Below are 21,194 nucleotides of genomic sequence, written 5' to 3' on the forward strand. Positions count from 1 at the left end.
TGATGAAAGTCATGTAAAATCTGCCCCTCACACTAGTGTCTGCTCTGCCCGCATCACAGCCTGGCAGCTCCAGGCAGTGCCTGCAGCTCTGTCTCACCCATCCTTCTGCAGCCAGCATCGCTCCCTGCCCTTTTTTCTCCTCTCGGAAACGGCAGGAGCAGTCTGACTCTCATCATGCCCCAGGCTACTGTTCTTTAAAATGCAAAAGCTGATGTGCCCAGTACTGCTGAGATGAGGTCCAGAGGTGATGTGATACCTCACTCATACAAAAAGAAAAGTTCATCTTTTCTTTGTTCCCCTTGTGTAAAACTGGTTGTACAATCACATGACAGTGTTGCTTCTGTGCCTGCAGGGAACTTCTGGATCTGACTTGCCGTCTTGCCAACACCCTGAAGAAATACGGGATAAAGAAAGGGGACAGGGTGGCCATCTATATGCCCGTGTCTCCCTTGTCCGTGGCATCCATGCTGGCTTGTGCCAGAATTGGTGCCATTCACAGTGTGGTCTTCGCCGGATTCAGCGCAGAGTCCTTAGCTGGGAGAATCATGGACTGTAAGTAGATGCAGACTGGGGAACAAACTCCTCTGGGACAGTGGTCCAAGACATACTCCAGTTCTTTGTTGACTTTACTCTCCTCTGCGGAGTGCATTGAAGAGCCTTTTCCTTAGGGAGAGATGCAATATCCTCTGGCCTTAAAAAACTTTATAAATTGCTTAGCGTTCAGTGTGCACTGGGTTACTGCCAGCTAGCAATGAAGCTGAAAGGAAAACCAGAGCTTAGGGATGGGGCCTGATTTGTTCTTTTGCAGTGTAATTGCAGTGATTTCTTTGATACTCTTGCACAGTACTAATTGTGCATTCTCAGTGGTAATCCCGTGATTTATGTATGGTACTGGAAGTGTTGGCAGCCTGCGTCTGCTCTGTGAGCCCTTGTACCAGCAGACAGAGCTGTTCTCAGCCCACAGCACTTGTGTGATTAGGTAAAAAGTAATGCTAAAAGTATTGACAGAAGAGCTAAATAGCAAGTGGCTCATGTCCCGTAGCAGTCACATCAGTTCCTTTATGGCTAATGTGAGGGGAAAAGTCTTACAGAAATTTTCATTGTTTTTTTTCCTTCTTTTAGTGGAGTTAATCTATAGAGAGCAAATACATGTTTTAGTTATCCCTCACTTTTGGCCACCTGTGTGGAGGTGATGGACTGAAGAGCCGTTTCTCTGCAGCCACAGCTCTGTAATAATGTTGAGTGGTGCAGTTTGAAGTGTTCTGCCAGATTGCTGCTGTGTGCTGTGGCTTCCAGGTAGTACAGAAAAGTTTCAGAAGGCCGCAGATATCTCAGAGCAGGGTGACACCTTCAAGAGGCTGCTGAGCTTTGAGGTGTCCGTGTCAGTTTGTAATGGATGCTTACATGGAGCGTCAGAGAGAGGGGCAAAAATGCTTGTTCACACAAATGATAGGAGGTGTTGCCCTGGTTTCAGTGTGAGAGCTGTCAGCCTAAAGCAGTATCATTCACTGCAACACAGGTAACTGGGAGGAAGCTGTTCTGCATGTCAGCTTTGCTAGGCAGGAACTGAGGATTTAAATTACAGTGAGTGATACTTAGGGTAGATGTTGGGAAAGACCTTCTCATATTCCTGATAGGCACTGGAGTGGACTGGTGGGGAGAGGGTAGAATAGATGCCATTGGAGCATTTTAGGAAGACTGAACAGATAGTTGTCAGAAGTGGTTTAGCTGGAGTGGGCCTTGCCTTGGGGTGGGGGAGATGGACTAGATAACCTCTGGAGGTTCCAGCTACCCCTAATCTCTGTGTGTCTCAGGTTTTAAAGTTTTTTCATCAGTGACACTGACTGTTTTTGGCTGATAGTGGTTCTAAGTATTTGACACACATGCTGTCCTATACATCATCCCCAAAAGTAATGAAAGTAGGCTGTGCACACTAGCCTGGAAGGCAGGCTGGTATGTCTGCTAATTCTTTTTCTTCTTAGCTGGATGCAAAGCAGTTATCACCTACAACCAGGGAGTCAGGGGAGGTCGAATCATAGAGCTGAAGATGACTGTGGATGAAGCTGTGAAGAACTGTCCAAGCATCAAACATGTCTTTGTGGCTCAGAGGACAGATAACAAAGTCCAGATGGGTGACTGTGATATTCCCCTTGAAGAGGTATGTTGTCGTTGGTAAACCTTGCCTGTATTCCTGGTGTTTCTTGAAGTATATGATGTTTACTATGCCTGGGAAGAGAAATGTGGTGAACTAATAAATGTAGGGACCACCTACCCCAGGCATCTCTGAGAAACCTGATGCAGGGCTGTTCAGAACACGTGTAACAGACTTCCCAAATGTGTGGATCATGCACACTGTGGTATTTGGCTCTGGTCTTTGATCTGCTGTAGGCTACACTAGGAATTGGCAGCCAGGAAAGATGAGACAGTCTCCATGGCAGTTTCCTTGCATTGTGTGTGCTGAGCTTGAAAGCCTATGAAGCAGCTTGGCACTCCAGTGTAGCTCTACCAGGCCTGACAGTGATGTCTGGCCTTTATGCTGCTTCTGGAGCAGGTTTTCAGTGTGTGCTGCTCTTCCTGTGCTGCTACAGACGCTCACTGGTGCTCTGGATAACTTCTTTTAGGTCTGAGTGTTGGCTAGGATAATCTTTCTCTCCATCTGTGCCTTTTGGACTAGAGTTCTGCTCCTTATATCATCTGGATCTTCATCCTCAAAGGGATTGCCTGTATTTACAGTCTGTTAGGATTGTGAGTCGAAGCAGCTCAGTCCACATCTCATTTATCTCAACACAGGCAGGGGTTATGCTGCTCCATTTTAGTAGTCTTGCAAACAGTGCTGAGATTTAAGAAATAAATGTTTCCTGAATCCCAGAGGGCACTGAGACCATTTTTGCTGTTGTTATTATACTAAGTTCAGACACTCTCTTACGGTTTGCATGTGCATTGTTGAAAGGCAGTACAGAAATAATCAAGTTCCTAGAGAGGCTTAGTACAGCCTGTGAACAGTGTTGCTCCACAATGGGAGGACAGTGGTGGCTTGGGAGTATTTGGAACCTGTGCTTCCTGGCAAAGAAGGCAGCTGTTATTTTTATGTTTTTAGCAGAAGTAGTTTTATCAGTTTTCCAGCAGCAGTTAACAGAAACTATGCATTCTAATAATGTCTGGAAATCATCCATCTGCAGGCAAGATAATTGCTTGAGGGTCTGTGCTGGTCACATGAGATAGGAGCAACTACTGCTGTAAGTTAAACAGAGAAGGAAGGTTTTATTCAGAAATTGTCTTACTCCCTACTCCACAAAGGACCTTTTGATTTTCCTTAGTCTGCCAACAGCCTGAGGTGCTTTAATGATCCAGGAGCTGAGCTCAGTACATTGTCAGGGTCTGAAACAAAGCAAGAATGAAACAGTTAATGCTGTTACCTCTGTCGTTACTGATCTTTACAGCACTTGTGCTTTCCAGCTCTTGTGCAATGCCTCACTGCAAAATTTAAGCTCATGTTATAATGGAGCATATGAGGACTCCATCTTTGTTTCAAAAACTGGCAAGTCAGCCCGAATTGGCAGTGCTGAAATGTCACAATAAATACCTGAGATGAGCAGCAGTGCTGTAACTCAGAGGCTAAGAATTGCACCAGACTATGAGCTACATTTTATTAAACTTTGTTTGTCAGACTGGGTAACTCAGAGGCAGGCTAAGAGTAACACTGGACTGTCAACTTTATTTTATTGAGCTTTGTTTGTCAGACTAGACCTGCTGATAGTAGTATTCACTTGTAAATACAGTATGTTTACAGTGTATACTCATAAAAAGGCAGTACCTAGAAATTCCTACAAGAAGCCACCTAATAACCCTTGCTGGAATCATTCATCTAGTACAGTACAGGGCTCAAGAGACTCAAGCCAGCTGTGGGGTTTTTTTACAGCCGTATGTTGAGCATTTGGAACACACACTGATTATTGCAAGTTTGTACATGGATAAGAAAAATGTTCAATCTCATCCTGATAAATCTACAGCCTGGGTAGACAAGCCCTCTGCTGCTAAAACATCCAGTGACCACAAGCACCTCTTTCAAAGCACATTATTTCCCCTTCCTCTGCTGGACTGGGCACACAGGCTGGACCAAAAGTTTGCTCTGACCTAGTAGGACATTGCATCCTTCCCTCCTGTGGTTCTGAATGTAGGGGTAAGGAGAGGATCTCAGCCAGCTGGCCAGATGGGGGGTATGAAGAGAGTGACAGAGACAGGAGAGTAAAGCACTCTCCTCCTGGGTAGAAGAAATTAGAATTTGAGGATCAAATGGACAGGACAGTCATCTGCTGCTGGGGCCAGGGAAGGGAAATGCATGCACAGTTTAACTGTAGCACTGCAGTTCTAAAAGGAAAAGAAAGGTCCTGAATGGTACCCAGTCAGCCTTGCTGCTACTGTCAAGTGTGATTCATGTTTCCAATCACACTTTGGTTTTCTACCAGCAGCTTGCAAAAGTTTGAAATGTAAGCAGCTATGATACACTATTTTTTTCCTGAAGTGTTATTTTATCTGGCCAAGTTCCTCTTGACTTCTGTGCCTGGCAGAGGTACTGGTGGGAAGGTTACACACTATGCATCACAGCAACCTTTCCACTAAGTGAGCCCACATCACCCATGATATGTCCATGGACATTTGTGAGGGGGCAACAGCAATGGTGGTTCTTGTCTCTGGACACATGCTTACAGAAGGAGTAATGCTTGGCTCCATAGAGCTAAATCTTTCTGTCATTGCTACCTCAGGAGATGACCAAGGCAGCTTCTGTATGCACACCAGAGAGCATGGACAGTGAAGACATGCTTTTCATGCTGTATACCTCAGGCAGCACTGGGAAACCCAAAGGAATCGTTCACACCCAGGCTGGATACCTGCTGTACGCCGCTCTCACGCACAAGGTAACTCAGATGCATCCTCTGGAAAAACTTCCCTTACCTTCCAACTGTGCTAACAAGAGAGACTTGAATTGGTGAGGAGTGCTGTATTCTCTGTTTGCTGCCCAGTTGGCTTATTGGGTGTAAACAAGCTGAAAAATACCTGAAACTGTAATTAATCTTCAGGATTTGTTCCTGGGGAATAGGATATTATGCAAACCTGAACCTTAGAGTAGTTATGAAAGGAAGGAAAAGGCAGTGCTGCTTTTGCATTTAAAATGTGCCAGCTTTGGCTTCCCAGAAATTGCAGCTGAGGAGATGCTGGTAAGTATCTTACTGGCATTGGTAATGTGGATATTACTGTAGTATATTGCAGTGGGGTGCTAGCCTTTTTTATTTCCTAAAGCAACCTCTTTGCGTAGCACTTGTCTGAAGAGCAAAAATTGCATGTCTACTCTAGTGGTTGCACCTCTGCACTGCTTTGCTGGGTGATCTAGGCAAAATGTTTTAACCTCCTTTCTCCTGAAAAAGAAAAGAAAAGAGTCAAGGCACTTCTTGAAGCTTCTGGTCTGAGCTCTGCATATGAAAGGGTAACAGTGAAATGAGGAAAAGAGGAGACTCTAGTGAAAAATCTTCAACTGGCTTTAGTGGTATCACCCTGTTTGTAATCACAGCAGTTCAGGTGGAGGTTTTTCTTTCTTTGGGCTGACACAGTTGAATTTTTAGAAGATTTAAATGTTCAAGTGTCAGACTTCTCTGCATATGAAGGGCATTTGTTACATCAGCTTTCGAAGTGACAGTGTAATCTCTAAGGCATCTCTTTCTTCGTCCAGAAGACAGATCCTGCACCCTGGTGCATTTTCTCCACCCACAGAGTGCCTGAGAGGAAAAGGCACTTAGAAAAGTAAGTTGAGAATTGGCTATCCTAGGTAGAGGGATCAGCTGACCTGTGTGATCTCTGTGGCCTTGGCATACTCACATGTGACACTCTTGTCACACACTCATGGGTTTTTCTTTTAGTTCTAATCCATAAAGCTGCCTGTGCCATATGAGTCAGGATCTCTTCACCTTGCGGTAGAGGTGTTAGTTAGATTTACAGTGGGAAGCATTTTCCATAACCAAGATGAGACAATGAGATCTTCAAGACATTTATCTTGAATTTGATGAGCTGGGAGACGGTAGCATCTGGAAAGCAATGCACTGATATAGAGAAGCTGAGAAGCTAAGAATATTTCTCAGAAGATGTTTTATGGGCACCTGTCAGTTCCTCCAGCTCTCATGGAAATCTGTTGATATTGGTGAGGAGTCTGAGACTCTGAGGTCTGCAGTTTCCCTGAGAGTCATCTCTACAATGTGCACTGCCTGGATTACGCAAGCTTAGGTATCCAGGGCTCTGGGCTTTGGTTATAGCTTCGTTGTTCCAGCTGATTCAGCTGGTACAGCCATGCTCCATGTATTTTTGCAAAAGTAGACAGGAGCCAGTAAGTCCTGGTACTGGTCCCTCTGCCTTGCTTCCTCGTTGTGGATTGGTCTTTGTGCTGCTGTGTCCTGCAGGCTTGGCTCCACTTACCCTGTGCACTCCCTTCCTCCCATTTGGATGTCCAGTCCAACACCTTACCTTTAAGCCCTTTGAACTTACCAACAGGAAGTCAGCTGGCCTTACATTTATCTTTGCAGTATGTGTTTGACTACCAGCAAGGCGATGTTTTTGGCTGTGTGGCTGACATTGGCTGGATCACAGGACATAGCTATGTTGTGTATGGACCACTCTGCAATGGAGCCACCTCTGTCCTCTTTGAAAGTACTCCACTGTACCCTGACCCAGGTGAGGAAGTGGTGGGAAATGGTTTGGCTAGACATGGCCGTGTGACAAAAGAGGTTTAGAAACCTACCCAGCATGACCTGCCCTCTCAGGAGAGGTAAGGTCCATTTCTTTGGAACATGTGTCTACAGCGCTCAGGAACATCTGTGCATCTGGCAGGGTGGGGGAGAGGAGGTTGTTATTGCTTTTGCTCTGTACTCTCAGTAGTCACAGCTTCATCCTCGCCTGTTACCCTTTCAGCTGAGCATTTATAGTGGTATATCAGTGCTAGATGGATAAAAAGCCTGTTTGTGATTTTGCAGGTCGTTACTGGGAAGTGGTACAAAGGTTGAAAATTAATCAGTTTTATGCAGCACCTACGGCTATACGCTTACTGCTGAATTATGGAGAAGAGTGGGTGAAGAAGTATGACAGATCTTCCTTGAAGACTTTGGGTTCAGGTAGGGGACATAGAATTTTCATCTGAAAAAGGCAAGAGGTTCTAGCTGGTGAAATAAAGAGGGGCCAGAGAAGTTCAGCTGATCACATGGGATATAGTTAAAAAAAAATATGATAAAGCAGGCTCTGTGTCTGGCTTTTCAAATATTTTCTCAGCAGAAGAAGCAGCAAACTACATTTGGGGCCATTGAATCTGTGTGATTGCCTGTTTCCTAGCTTATTTTGCAGGATCACATTCTTCGCTAAACAGATGTATCCAGTGGTAAATTACATCACTTTGAATTTCACTGACATTGCTGGCCCCAGCAGCATTTTCCTGTATTATATCCTTTATGATTCGGGAGGTTCTTAAACATGACCTACATTGATTAGTTACTTTAAGTGATATTCATTGCTTGCTTCTTGGTCTTCTGGAAAAAGTTCTCAGTTACATGAGTGCACTGCAGTCCTTTATGCATCCCAGCAAAAATGCTGTAAGCATTCTGCTTGGAGATCATTCATTCAGCTTGTTGTGCACCAAGAGGGAGAATTAACTGCCTGCAACTTCCTGAGTCTCAGGCCACTTTCTTGTTTTGCTCTAGTGGGAGAGCCCATCAACAAGGAGGCTTGGCAGTGGTTCTACCAGGTGGTGGGAGAAGGGCGCTGCACCCTCGTGGACACGTGGTGGCAGACAGGTAACAGGCATCCTTGGGGAGTGGGCACTCTGATCACTGACAGGTTGCTGATGGTTAGAGAAGGATTAATACATTTCAATTTGATCCAACAAGTCTGTCAAAAAAAAACCCTTCCAGCATTTTGATCAGCTTTTGATAGTCGTTAGGGAATTTCAGCACATAAGAGCAATGTAACAACATATAAAAGCAATAGCAATGTTGAGGTTGTGGTTTTCCTTTCCCCTATAAATGTTCCTTGATATTTTGAATGCTGGAAAATATCAATTGGTGCTAGAAACATGAGGCAGAGATTGAATTTCTGGGCATAGTTGGCAGTAGTCAGCTTGAATTGCAAAACTCATTTTCAATCATTTGTCCAAATGTACTGAGCTTGTTATGGTCTTGTCATGAAAAGGCATTTAAAACACCATATCTGCACTTAGGTGTGCTTTGTTTTCCTTCCTGGGAATGGTCAGACGAGGATAGAAAACTGAGCTGTGTAGTCAAAGGAGCCTTGTGCAACTGCTCAGGCAGATTGGAAAGGAGTGGAGGTTTGCTGGCTGCCCATCAGGTGGCTAGAGCATGGTGGCTGTCACCCAGCAGGGCTGCTGGGGACTCCAAGGAGTGAATTGGTATGGTGTAGTTGCTTTGGCCCTGAACCTTTGATGCCTCAAAAAGGATGTGCTTCTGTTTTGGTACCATGGTTGACCCAGCTGTATGCATCAGTAAAGGCTTGTTTTCTGTTTACAACCTGCTGGACAGAGTGACTGGCTGTCACATCCCAGCCCAGTTGGAACAGAGCTGGTCTCTGCCTCCTGGTCTCCCTGGCCAGCTGAGGAGAGAGGCCATGTGCTGTACTCCAGCTTGGTTTGTGTTGCCTGGTGAGGCCCTCCCCTTGCCAAAGTCCTGCTGCTCCTTCCCAGCTCCTTCCTCAGTACCCAGTCTTTTCTGGGCACCAGCATTCAGGCGTTGCTAAAGGTGTCTTGCAACATGTCCTTCTCAAATTGTGAGATCCAGTTTGCCATGGAGACAGCAGCACAGCTGCTGGCATTCTGCCTCTGCTGAAAAATAGTCATCCTACTCTGAATCTGCCATTGAGCAGAATATTCATTCCCTTTCCAGTCAAGCTGCTCCTGATTTCATCTTTATTCCTGCTAGCAGGCTCTCTATGTCAGTGTGATGAATTTTCTTCTGGCACACAACCAACTTCCATTTAATCCAGACAGACTTGCAGCCTCTTTTTTATTTTCAGTTTTGAAATAAAACCACCTCAGAATTCAGAGCATCAGTGTTAACTACTGTATACTTCAGTTGATGATCTCTTAAATCAACTGGGTCCCTAGATGCTCAGCAGAAGGAAAGATGATTGGCTAGGTCTTTTCTCATCATGTGCTTTCCTCATCGCTGCTCTTGAAAGAAAACACCGTAGAGAAGCAGTTGATTACTGTACATTGATGTAGTTGAGAAGAATCCATTTTTACCATAACATTCTTTGGTTAGTTTGTTAAGTGGAGCATGAAGTAGATCTTGGAATAAACTCTGTTTCTCCTGGGGTTTTGGAGCAACAACTATCAGGTGAGAGGTTAAAAAATATTCACTGGACAGTCTCTTAGAGCAGAGTGCTTGTTCTTACCTTGAACCAGGCGTAGTTTTTCAGGTAAACATTTACCAGCTCCTGGAAGCATAATATAATGATGAATATTCATGAAATTGATTTTGTTTGAAAGTAGAATCAATCATTCTCCACAGTTGATGGTTTTAATAAAAAGGAAGCCAAATTAATCTTGGAAAGATTATATATGCCATTTGAATTTAAAAGGAGGGTGGAGAGAGAGATCACAGGAACAGTTTGATGGATGCTGGTTGTGTCACCTATCAGATACGACGTCGATGTATCGTGTTAATTGTGCTGCTCTATGCAGTGTCTTCTACTCTATGCTGTTCTCTGAAGCAGTAACCTGTTGCCAGCCAATAAAGCCTGGTAGACATACAGATCAGCAAATGGTGATTTAAGAATCCACTTGAAAGTCTTTGAATGAGCAAATGAGTGAGATAGCAGTTATGAGAAGCAATTTAAATAGTGTGGTGTGTGCAGATGAGACAGATGAATGATTTCTATGGCTCTTATTGTTAAGATGTTAGTAAGTGCTGTGTTGTGATTGACAGTAATACAACAGAATCGGAGCTGTGTTTGAGTTTTAGGTGTAGTTCTTTACAGTGCAGAAGAGACAGTAGGTATTGTCAGTTTTGTCTCTGGTTTTACAAAGAAGTACAGCCATGAACAAAAGCTGGTTTTGAAAGACATCTCTGAATAGGCCCTCGAAGCTTTTGTTGCTGGCATGATCTTACAGCAATTTAGACTGGGCTGGTGCTTCTGAAACCCCAGAGTAGTCAGTCCAGTCTATCTGTGGTGACGGATAGCACATGGTCCACTCTGCTGCCAGATGGGATTTTTGAATGATGGTCTGTTTGAATGCACCCCATCTGAGCACCAATGCTCAGACTCTGCTGGCCTTGCCTAAAGTCCAGGTGGATTGGCACTATGTTCACAGCATGGGCACAGGTAATGTGGACACACGGCGTTTCTCTACCAGCGCTGCCTCTGAAGAGACAGGTTTCATAAGAGCAGGGTAGAGCTTAGAGGTCTTGATAGCTGTCATATGTCAGTGGCTAAAACTGGTGCTTTTAGAACAATTTAAAATAGGTCTTCACCTTGCAAATAATTTTTAAAGCACCCGTGCTACCTCACAGCTCCCTTTGGAACATGACTTTACTGCCGGATGTGCAGCTGGCTGCAGGATGTGTAGGATATGGCAAACCCCATGCTGAAGCATAGCTTGCAGTGTTGTAGTTGGGATCAGTACTGGCTTAGGAAGAGCAACCTTCAGTTTAATCAGGGTCCCTGTTCTGATGCAGATTTTATCTGTGCAAACAGAGAACAGCAGGTGTCTGCCGTGCTTTTTCCTGAAAAAATTCAAGTGCCCCTTTTCGAAATAAACAAAAACATGAAGTGGATGCATGGGAATAATTCTATGTGTAAGCCATATGTAAAACTATTTGCTGCATGTCTAAAGTTTAGAGACCCGCAGAGAACCTTCCTCATAGCTACATCAGGGCAGCTGGATCCAAGTTTGGGGTCAAATTCAGCCTTTCCAACCCCTAGTTTCAATTTTCACAACCTCAGCAAAGCTGGTGGAGGAATGCACTCGGCATGTGGCAGAACATACCTTTATTTATTGAGTTGTGTTTTTAAAAGCCTTCTGTGGTTTTGTTTCTCTCTTGTGTTTCTGAATTAGTTTTAGAATAGAAAGGATCTCATTAAAGTTGGAATCTGATTTAACGTTCATCCCAGCAGGAATGAAAAAGGATGATTGAAAGGTTCAATTTTGACTAGAAGATAAGCTCAACTTGCGTGTAAGGGATGGGTTAATCTCCTACTCTGTAATAATAGTAATTCAGATTCCTGAAATGCATTTCATGCTAACCTTAGACAGCTGCAGAAATACCAGTGGGAGATAAATCCCCTGCCATGCTTATGCTTTTTCTGTAAAATAATTCCGGTGTAGGAAATGGGGCTGGGTGAGTTACAGCCCACTCCAGGGTTGTGCTGCTTTCAGATTGCTGTGCTTCTTGGCGTTGCATATTCCTTCCAGGTGGCTTTTTCTTTCAAAGTGGCTTCCATCTTGACCTAAGAAGAGCTGGAGTTTGCTTTCATCCAGCATTGGATGGACTATCTATATCTGGTTCATTTGTATATCATTGGTCTTCCAGAAACTGGTGGCATCTGCATTGCCCCACGGCCTTCAGAGGAGAAAGCTGAGATCGTTCCAGCTATGGCTATGAGACCTTTCTTTGGGATTGTGCCTGTGCTGATGGATGAGAATGTGAGTTGAAGCTGTGCTGGGTGCCCAAAAAAGAAGCTGGTATGTGTTTCTGCCTTCGTCACCTTTCAGATGGCAGAGGAACAGATTCAGAAGGATGCTTGTTTCTCCATTAAAATGGTAGAATAGATGAGCAATTTATATATATATATATTGAGCATACAGATTTGCCCATACAGATTTGTTTATACAGATTTGGCAGCTGGGCGTTGCAAGATATCAGCAGATGTCTAGAAGAGTTCTTTACATTTTCAGCACCGCTATTATGGTCTTGCACTACTTCCAGTTAAGAGCTGCTGCCTCCATTTATGAGAGAAGTCAGAAGACTCACAGCTCCTGGGAACCACAGAGCTGAACAGTTGGAGCAGTGCATGCAACATCCAGTGACGTGGCAAGACTGGAACAGCCAACAGACCAGTGGAGTTTTCCAAAGGAAATGCAAGGCATGAGGCCTTGCAACTAGGCATGTCTGTGAGAAAACTGGTGCTAGTCTGTGAAGCTGTGTCGATGATCCCCATCTGCACTCCAGCACTCTGTTAAACAGTAAAGCATGCATTTTCTTCCACATACAGTTTGGTAAGGGAACGTGGCAATTACCAATAGTGAAAGTGGAAGGCAGATGTCCAGGTATTTCTCTGCTAGCCTCATCCCAGGCATCCTCTGGCTGCTTGGCACATCTTTGCTGGAGTTGCCCTGTGGAGAATCACGAGACTGACTTTTCTTTTAGTCTTCTCTGTTGTGCTGCTGGCCTCAAGGGGTGAGGTAGGCATGATACAGACAGTGCAATGCATAATAGCTCCATGAGGGGATTAATTTTCTCCATCTGTGGCCTTCCACTGGCAGTCTGCAGTGAGCAACAGGGTGACTCTTGCCAGATCAGTGACACAGAAGCCCTTACTGTTCCTATTTTGTTCACCTGATCATCGCTCCTGTGCTTGAACCTGCAGGGAAAGGTTATAGAGGGCAATGATGTGTCCGGTGCGCTCTGCATTGCCCAGCCGTGGCCTGGCATGGCAAGAACAATCTATGGAGATCACCAGCGATTTGTTGATGTCTATTTCAGAGCCTACCCAGGTAAGGAAAGTGCCAAAGGAGAAGGCAGTTTGCACTGCAGTGTAAGCACTCTGAATATTTTCAGCAGTACTTTCTCATATTTTTGTACTATCCAGATCATGGTGGCGTGGGATATGTGTCACATGTTGCAAGCACGCACTGATGGTTTTTGGTAGTGTTGACCTTTCTAGCTGTCAAAAGGGCAGGTATTTTTTATAAAACTTTAATGCCCAAGCTTTAAAGCCCAAGTACTTTTCTTTGGAGCTTTGTGTCCCACTTGGAAATAGGCATATTTAATGGGAAAGTACCTCCTGCGTCGCAATCTCACACCTGCTGTCACGGGCTGCATTTTTGAAATGTGGTCAAGTTGAATCTGAAGTAACTAGAAGTGGCAAGGAACCCTTTTTTTAGGAGATTGAACAAGAAAGACCATTGTCTTCACTCAGGAGAACAACTGAAAGGGATTCGAAAGCTACAGGGTAGGCAATAACTAGAGAAGCAATCCTGAAAATTTGTACAAAATGGGTTGGATAATAAGAATGGGAAATTGGTACAAGAAATTGAATGATCCCATAGTCCCTTATTGATCAGTACATATTTGCATCTCATATTTGCATGTGATGTCTTGTTGATATTTAGTTGTTTAATTGTTTAATTGTTTAGTTGTTTAATTGATCTGGAAGGGCAGATGACATGACTGAAAATCCATGAATTGGCCAATAACACGTCCTGGCAAGAATCACCTTCAGATTTCACAGCACTAGCTACTTGCTGCTGCTCAGATGTGTCACTGGAACAATTCAGATGCAGACATAGCTTTGATGAAAAGCCAACACAATCCAGATGTGTCCTTGGTGACACTGGAGTTTCCAGGAAATGCTGGGTCTTTTTCAGTTTCCATCAAATGTTTTGGACTCTCTGAACACCATGTTTATTGTGGCATGGGTTTGGTGTTTATTTTTAGCTAATCTGATAACAGTGTTTATTCTACGCTTATATGCTGGAGAGGGACTGTTATCTGGAATCTGAATCTTTGTTAGCCGGGAGGGAAAATGGCTTTTCATCCATCCCAGTGTAAGTGATTAAAAAAACTGGCAGTGTTCCCATGTACAAAACGTAATAGAACTGCTCCCTTTCAGCTGAGCAGTTGTAGTTTTCTATGAGTCCTGAAGTGCAGCTAGCAGCAGACCTGAGTTTGACAAATAACCTGTGGCACGATGGCAGATGGCATTAGAGGTGATTTTAACTTAGTGCTATATGCACCAGGCCTGAGCATACAGTTGCTGTGCAGCTGTAGGCATATAAATCCTAGGGAGATCAGAGAGCCTCCCTTGGTTTGTAAATCCAACTGTGCACCACTGTGTTGTGTTGCTGGACTTGGTTTTACTATCAGCCACTTGTTGCTGCTGATTGCCCACAGTGATTTTGTCCATCTTGGTGCTGTTCAGGTGCTTATAGGAGCCAGCACAGCCCAGGTAGAGCAGGCAAAGGTCAGGGATGGCAGAGGGAAGTGGGAAATGGTGTGAGGCAGGTCACGCAGCTGTGAGCTTAGCAGGGCCTGGGAGCTGCCCGATCCAACCTGCCCTACTTGCCATCCTAGAGCAAAGTCTGTTCTGCACCAGAGCCCAAAACAATAGGCTGAGACACTTCCTGCTGCTGACCACATTTGTGTCTTTGCTGTAGGTTACTACTTCACAGGGGATGGTGCTTACAGGACCAAGCAAGGCTATTACCAGATAACAGGGCGCATGGATGATGTCATTAACATCAGCGGGCACAGGCTGGGGACAGCAGAGATAGAAGATGCAATGGTAAGTTCCGAGCAGGTAGAGGTACCTTGGCAGGGCATATCTGTGGGGTACAGTGACCCTTTCAAAGCAGCATTGTGAAGGGTCTCTTGCCTTCAAACCCCTGCCCCTGCATACCCACAGCTTGATGCACGATGTATAGCAAATGTGCAAGAGGAAACAGCTCCCTTTTATTTAAGGGACAACAAATGAGCAAGTGAGAGAGGAGTCACACTGTGAGCAGTCCCTGCAGTTGAACTGTCAGGGCTGTATTTCCTCTCAGTGATCTTGTACTGTTGCAGTTGTTGTTTTGGATGCTGGTGGACCCTCCATAAATCTCTCTCCCATTTGTTCCTTCTCCTCTGCTAACATCTGACCTCTCCTTCCCAAACCTGAGGTTCTTGCTCATCCAAATTAGCTGAATATACCTGAGAATTCAAAAGTGTTAAACATAAAGCAACCTTGATTTATGTCAGCTGCAAAACTTACCTGTCATTTTGAGAGAAAATAATATTAACTTAGAGAATGGAAAACAGAAAGTCCTCGGAGCATTTATCTTTAAAGCTTGACCTGAATATTTATTTCTATGTTATGTGCATTGCCTGCAAATGTCACTTAAATGTAACATCTGATAAACCTGAGCTATGTTTGCATGGAACACAGGATTCTACTTTCTCCTCTAAAAATAATTCTTTTGTCTGTGTGGGTTTCTGATCACAGCTATAGGATCGAGTTCCTCTCACAATCCATAGATGTGTATGCATATGTATATGCAAATATATTTATGTACTTAGATTGCTGTATGATGTTTCCTTTCATACTTTATTCTAATTTAAGATAAGATAATCCCTTCTTTGATGTGAGATTCAGATATGTGATTTCTTCTGGTCTGCGCACCCAAATTGTAATCTTACTGTAGAAGAATATAAACTTAAACTTTGAATTGCAGCAGACAAAATCATTATAGTGTAGCATAATAATAAAAATGCAATTGCAAAGCAGCCTTCTCTCTTCTGGGAAGATGAAGAGGTCTGATTTCTGCCCTCTGATGGACTTTGAGCACTTATAAATGCAGTAAAATGTGGACTGTGATGTTGGCAGCTTCAATTTTGCTCTGCTGGCCAGAGTTTCCTGTAGCACTGAACATTGCAGGAACTGGTTTTGCTTGGTGATTTGGCTGTGGCCAGTCACCACCTGGGACCATAGTCAAGCACAAAGAAGGAGAAAACAGATTTTTAGCTGTTGCAAATGCAGTTTGATGTGCTGTGGCCTTAGCAGTGAATGTAAGAGTACTTAACTGTGTGTATACAAGCTGGGCTAGTACAGGGCTACTCCCTGATACGTGGCCATAGCCATGGCCACTAGCTTGCTATGCAGTAGAAAGTCAGCATCCAGTTTTCTTGTTATGCTTTCATCAGGATCTGTCAAGGGGAGAGCAAGATATGGCAAGATGTTTTATTCTTACAGCTACTGGAGCAAACTCTGTAGGACTTTATGATCTGTGTATTTTTTTTTTCACTTTTTGTGAAGGCTGATCACCCTGAGGTCCCTGAGACAGCTGTGATTGGGTATCCACATAAGATCAAAGGAGAAGGTATGTGAAAAGCAGTGTCCTGACACGACATCTACATACACTTCCCTAAAATTCTAACCTAAGTGTATGTTAGGAGATGCTTAGGGACTGGGAGGGCAGTTATCCTCAGCCTGACTCATATTTCAGCCCCAAGAAGCAAAGACAGCCACGAAAATAGCTACATTTCCTAAACTGGGTGCAGATGTTACTCCCTAAACTGTCTGAGCACATAGTGTTTATGTATATGGTAGAGCTTCCTTTTAGATTGTGCTTAGAGATGTCCTTTGAACAGAATGGGAAATGGCTGATTTGTGGTGGCCAGCTCTTGATCACAATGATACTTTTGTTGACTTCTTGTTGTCACTAAGATCAGTCTGATCCATAGATGCCAAGAAAAGGCTGAGCCATCATTTGAGGGCTGGGATCTGACTCGCTTTTGTAAACAGGATCTGTGGTTTTCTTGTCAGTCCCTACATTGTGCATAGGAATGATTTGAAACGTGCCTTGGCATTCAAGTGAGTATCTCTGGTCTTGTCAGCCAGTATCTAATGTGAGGTTTGTGACCTCTGCTCAATTGTCTTCCAGGTGCCTTTGCTTTCGTAGTGCTAAAGGAGCAGGCAGCTCACGCAGACCGTGTCAAAGAAGAGCTCAAAACCATAGTGGCTTCCAAGATAGCAAAATATGCTGTGCCTGACCACATTCTGGTGAGTGGGAGACTGAAACTGGTACCAGGAACGGGAATGGTCACCCTGAGCAAGCCTCACCTTCCTGCCTGCAGTGCCACTGTTGTCATTCTCTGGCAGGACAAAAGAAGCAGGAAAACAGAACTAGCTGGAGGGATCCTAGGAAGGGGAGGGCAGATGCAGTGGTCTGCCTGTGCTCCTTTCTCCATGCCCAAGCATTGGCAGTGACCCAGAGGTGGCTGGGATTTTACAGCTGCTCCAGCCTGAGAGCGGCTTCTCAGTGGGGCTGTCACGGAGTGTGTTAGAGCTTCCCTGAGGCTGCTCCTTGAGTGCTGAACAACCCCTTAAATGGTACGCACAGAGAGTGTTGAGAGCACTATGCTTGGCAGGAGCTCTTGCAGAAGGAAACTCCAGGGCTGCCATGTGTCTCAGTATGTGCTTGATGTCCCTGGTTAAGTGCAGCAGTGTTGCTGCTTCATACAGCTCTTCCCTCAGCTGAAGCAATGCAGTACTGCTCTCTGTGGCCCTGTGCAATGGATCAGATAAAACTGAACCAAACGTCACAGTCTTCAGTGTCACTGAGAGGCAGCGACACCTCCCGCTGCCCAGCTAGTTTGCATTGATAATTAGCATCAACTTCAGGTCTCAAAGCACTGGCTGTTTTCTGTTGGATAACAGGAAGCTGTTCAACCTGGCAGTGGAAGCACTGATAAGCTCCAGGCTCTTTCACAAACCTTCTCATCTTTTCAGCTCCCTTTGTGTAGTAGGAGAGAGTTCAGAAAGCTGCCCCTTAGTTGTGTCCCAAGGCCTGCCTGCATCCTTCATTCCGCTTGGAGGCAGTGACACCACTTCTTTGAGGGGTTCTGCTTTAGCCACTTGCTTGTGAGGTGGACACCAAAGCACAGGAAAGAAAACAACAGGAGCAGGCAAGGGTGGCTCATTGGGTACAGCCCAGGGTACCCTCACTGGATTGGAGAAGCTTCCAGAACTTGCAGGTTGGCAAGGAAATGCCCGTTTCCCTGTGTTTAGGGGTAGTCCTGCAGAGAAGTTCTGTAACTCTTACCTTGCATGTTAGCTAATGCTTTTAAGCTTTGTGGCCTACTGGCCTGATCATGCAGTAAAATGTGAGACCTGCTAGTGTCTCTGTTCAATGCCTGAAAACTCTTCACCAGAAGAGTATATGCTCTTATTAAGGTTTATGCTAAAGCCTTTGAATCTGCTATTAAGTCCTTTGCATGAGACACAGCCAAGGCATTTAACATTGTCCTGATTATGAAGGAAGGTGGGTAGGCTGACAGATATAACCAGGCAGAGAAAAACACCAGCAGACAGGAGTTATCCGCTGAGCAGCTCGTGTGCAGAATTGTGTGCTTTATATTCCTGCCCTTTAAAGGGGAATACACATATCTGTGTGCTCTGGTAAGGCATTGGGATCTGTGTCACCATTAGTGCCTGAGTTTTCACATGCAATTAGATTTCAATAGTTAGCAGCTTATTCAGGACCTCATTCCCAAAAGAGCTACGTGTCCTGCAGCATCCAGCCTGGACATACGTGGCAATGGGGAACAAAGTCCACTTAAAATAAATTTATAGCATGAGGAATTGATGCTAGTTACACTCCTTTCCTTGGACATAAACTAGAGTGATCAATGGTCTGTTTCCCAGGAGCCTCAGAGGAGCTGTGGCTATGAAATAGTGTGCCATGCTTAGGACAGTTCAGCCAGATTTCCTTGTGGTTTCCAGCAGGACTTAGGTTCTATTACAGGTATGTCTGTTCCTTCTTTGCAGGTGGTGAAACGTCTCCCTAAAACCCGATCAGGGAAGATCCTGAGAAGGCTGCTGAGGAAAGTAGTCACTGAACAATCAAACAACATGGGAGATGTCACCACACTTGATGATCCAACTGTTGTTAAGGAGATATTGGATGCTTACCAGAAATACAAGGAGAAAAGTTCCTCATAACAGGCATCCCTGGAATCTATCTCCTTCAGAAATGTGAAAGGTCTACAAAACAACCAGGCAAATGACATAGTTCTCTCTTTGTGTTTTTTTAAAACCTGTTTCCTTCTAGGGGAACAAGATTTTTCCACTCTACAACATACTTTGAGGTGCACAGGGCTAGGACCAATCTGCACTTTCACACAGTCAGTGAGCTCCTTTTCATTGCTTTTAGGGCTGTTGTAGAGCAGCCACTGGTGGTTTCCATTAGCTATGATGAAATTTAATACTAGCCGAAGAAAGATGCAGACGCTTATGTTTCTCATTTTAATGTTTCTGTACAGGGAAATGTTTTTTATACAGTACTTCTTGCTGTTTTAAAAGAAGACCTGGAGTACAGTTCTTCAATTTTTCCTTCAGCTTGGATATCTGAGTTCAGGCAGCTGTATTTCACTGCAACTGTAGTAGCTTTTCAGAGGTGCAGCATATTCTAGGAGATGTTTCATGTGCATTATTAGGGAAACGAGAAGGACATGGCTAGTCTGATGATTCTTCCTTGACTTTACCCAGTTATTCTAATACCTCCTTTGCCTTTCCTCATATGGATTTGCTCCTACCACCAGGTTTCCTGGGATTTGCCAGAGATGGTGAGCCTGTGTCCCTTCATGTTGCACCTAGGTAAACCCAGCACTAGCACTTGCCCTTGCAAAGCTGAGCCACAAAGCCTACTACTGGACTTCTGACATGTCCTTAATGCCAGTTACATAGGAGAGACTTGGTCCCACGTGTTTTTATTCTGCCTTGAGAAATCGAGATCGCCAGCCAAGCTTATAAAATAACTGTCCTCTTCCTCCTCAGTAATGATGTCTCAATGTTGTCCATTGTGGTTCACTTCTGCATTTTAGGAGTGGTGGTCTGCAAATGGTAGATCTTTGTTTCCAGTCTGTGATTGTGCAAGTGTCTTTGTTTCTTGAAGTTGCTATGAAAAGGGGTGCTGTTTGTTTTCTGTCTGTGAGAGAAGCATTGGGAAATGAAATCCTGAAGCACTCAGGAGAAGTTTGAAGCTGAAGGAGTTGTCCTGGAGAGTTCACTGTGGCTTGCCAGGCTTTGTGATTTCTGATCAAGAAATAGTTATTTTAGCCCACTCCAAAATGGCTTGTAATCTTGTTTGCTCCAACTAAGACAGGCTGAGGTAGGTTCATTCTCCTGTCGGAAGTTATGACAATTCTTATTGTTTCAAGTGGGCCCTACCATGTCTGCCTCTTCTGCATACTGCCATGCTGATTTTCCAAAGAGTTAAGTGCCATGTGGGTACTCACAAACTGCACAGTCCACAAAAAAAAAAAAAGTGCCTCCTAGATGCCTTTTGGAAAGCAGTACTAGCATTCCAGACCAGCAACCTCAGAATAGCATGGAAGAAATGCCTTTGTCTTTCCTATGCTTTCAGAATCACAGCTAATAAAGTCAGTGTTTTATTTCTGGACTTGTTTTATCATGAACACATTTCAGTTGAAGCACTCCATATTTGGGCTGTTCAGAAGAACTTGCTAGTAGATCTTCTGTCCTCTACTATGCCACTGAAGGTCATGGAAAAACCTGTAGGTGCCGAATAGGTTGGGTATTTCTGCCACTCCTAAATTAGGTTGATGGGTTCATGGTGATTGGAGGGACCAAGAGCATGTCAGAGAGGCATGGTAGAGGCTCCCTTCCCTCTCCCTGATGCAAAAGCTCAAGGTGTACCCCAGCATAGCATGCACAGTGCTGATCCTGGGAGTGTGTGCCACAAGGCCTTTGGCAGAACTTCTCCATCCTAATCTCCCTAAGCCAAGAGGCTGCTAACCACCATTTCAGTGCTGTGCCTGTGGCCACTACATCAAACCTCGCAGTTCTGCCTCTGTCTTTCTCAGATGACAGTTTGCTTAGTTTCACAGAGCTCTTTGTTTTAGCCTGCCAACTCCCTGAGCACTGGCAGAATTGCCAATTTTTGCCCTAGTTTTACAAGGGTGAGTTATTCCTGAATTTAATATGAGCAACACTGCTGCTTCCAGTGGGACTCTGTACTGGAAAGACAATTTGTGCACCTAACTGGAGGCAGAAAAGGCAGATAAGACTGGGAAAGGAGTGGTCAGGTTTTTTGGCCAGCAGACATTCTGCTACCACATGGGGAAGCAGGCTGCTCGAAGGATGATGTGTTCTTGAAGACAGGTGTGTTGTCTTAGATCCCAGAGTTCCTTCAAGGACACTAGCCGAATTTGCTTTTTTAAAAAAAAAAATATTTTAAATGTCTCTAGGGACTGGGTAATACAGTAGGGAGTACCATGCTTTGTTAAATATCCCATCCTTCTGACTGCGGTCTGTTTTTATGTAAGGTAAGTAGACACCCTGTGGACTTTCTGGGAAGTTGAAGATCAGAAGGTTTGATAAGAGTTGACAGGATAGGAGACAGACACTATTGCAATTGCAAAAGAAAAAAA

General features: G+C 44.4%; 1 protein-coding gene across 1 annotated transcript; it reads left to right on the plus strand.

The window, feature by feature from the left end:
- Nucleotides 1-332: 332 nt before the first annotated feature.
- On the plus strand, nucleotides 333-20,197 carry ACSS1 (acyl-CoA synthetase short chain family member 1; the record flags this gene model as incomplete). Its single annotated transcript, XM_027889237.1, has 12 exons — nucleotides 333-552; nucleotides 1,983-2,158; nucleotides 4,764-4,916; nucleotides 6,570-6,717; nucleotides 7,017-7,154; nucleotides 7,734-7,826; nucleotides 11,577-11,689; nucleotides 12,634-12,760; nucleotides 14,423-14,550; nucleotides 16,057-16,120; nucleotides 16,685-16,803; nucleotides 18,571-20,197. Coding segments are annotated over 12 exons (1,653 nt in total), but the record flags the coding sequence as incomplete, so codon positions are not given.
- Nucleotides 20,198-21,194: the final 997 nt, after the last annotated feature.

The sequence above is a fragment of the Empidonax traillii genome, unplaced genomic scaffold (assembly GCF_003031625.1).
Source record: "Empidonax traillii isolate 1590-97213 ecotype Southwest subspecies unplaced genomic scaffold, ASM303162v1 scaffold256:size688067, whole genome shotgun sequence".
In the NCBI taxonomy this organism is placed as follows: Eukaryota; Metazoa; Chordata; class Aves; order Passeriformes; family Tyrannidae; genus Empidonax; species Empidonax traillii.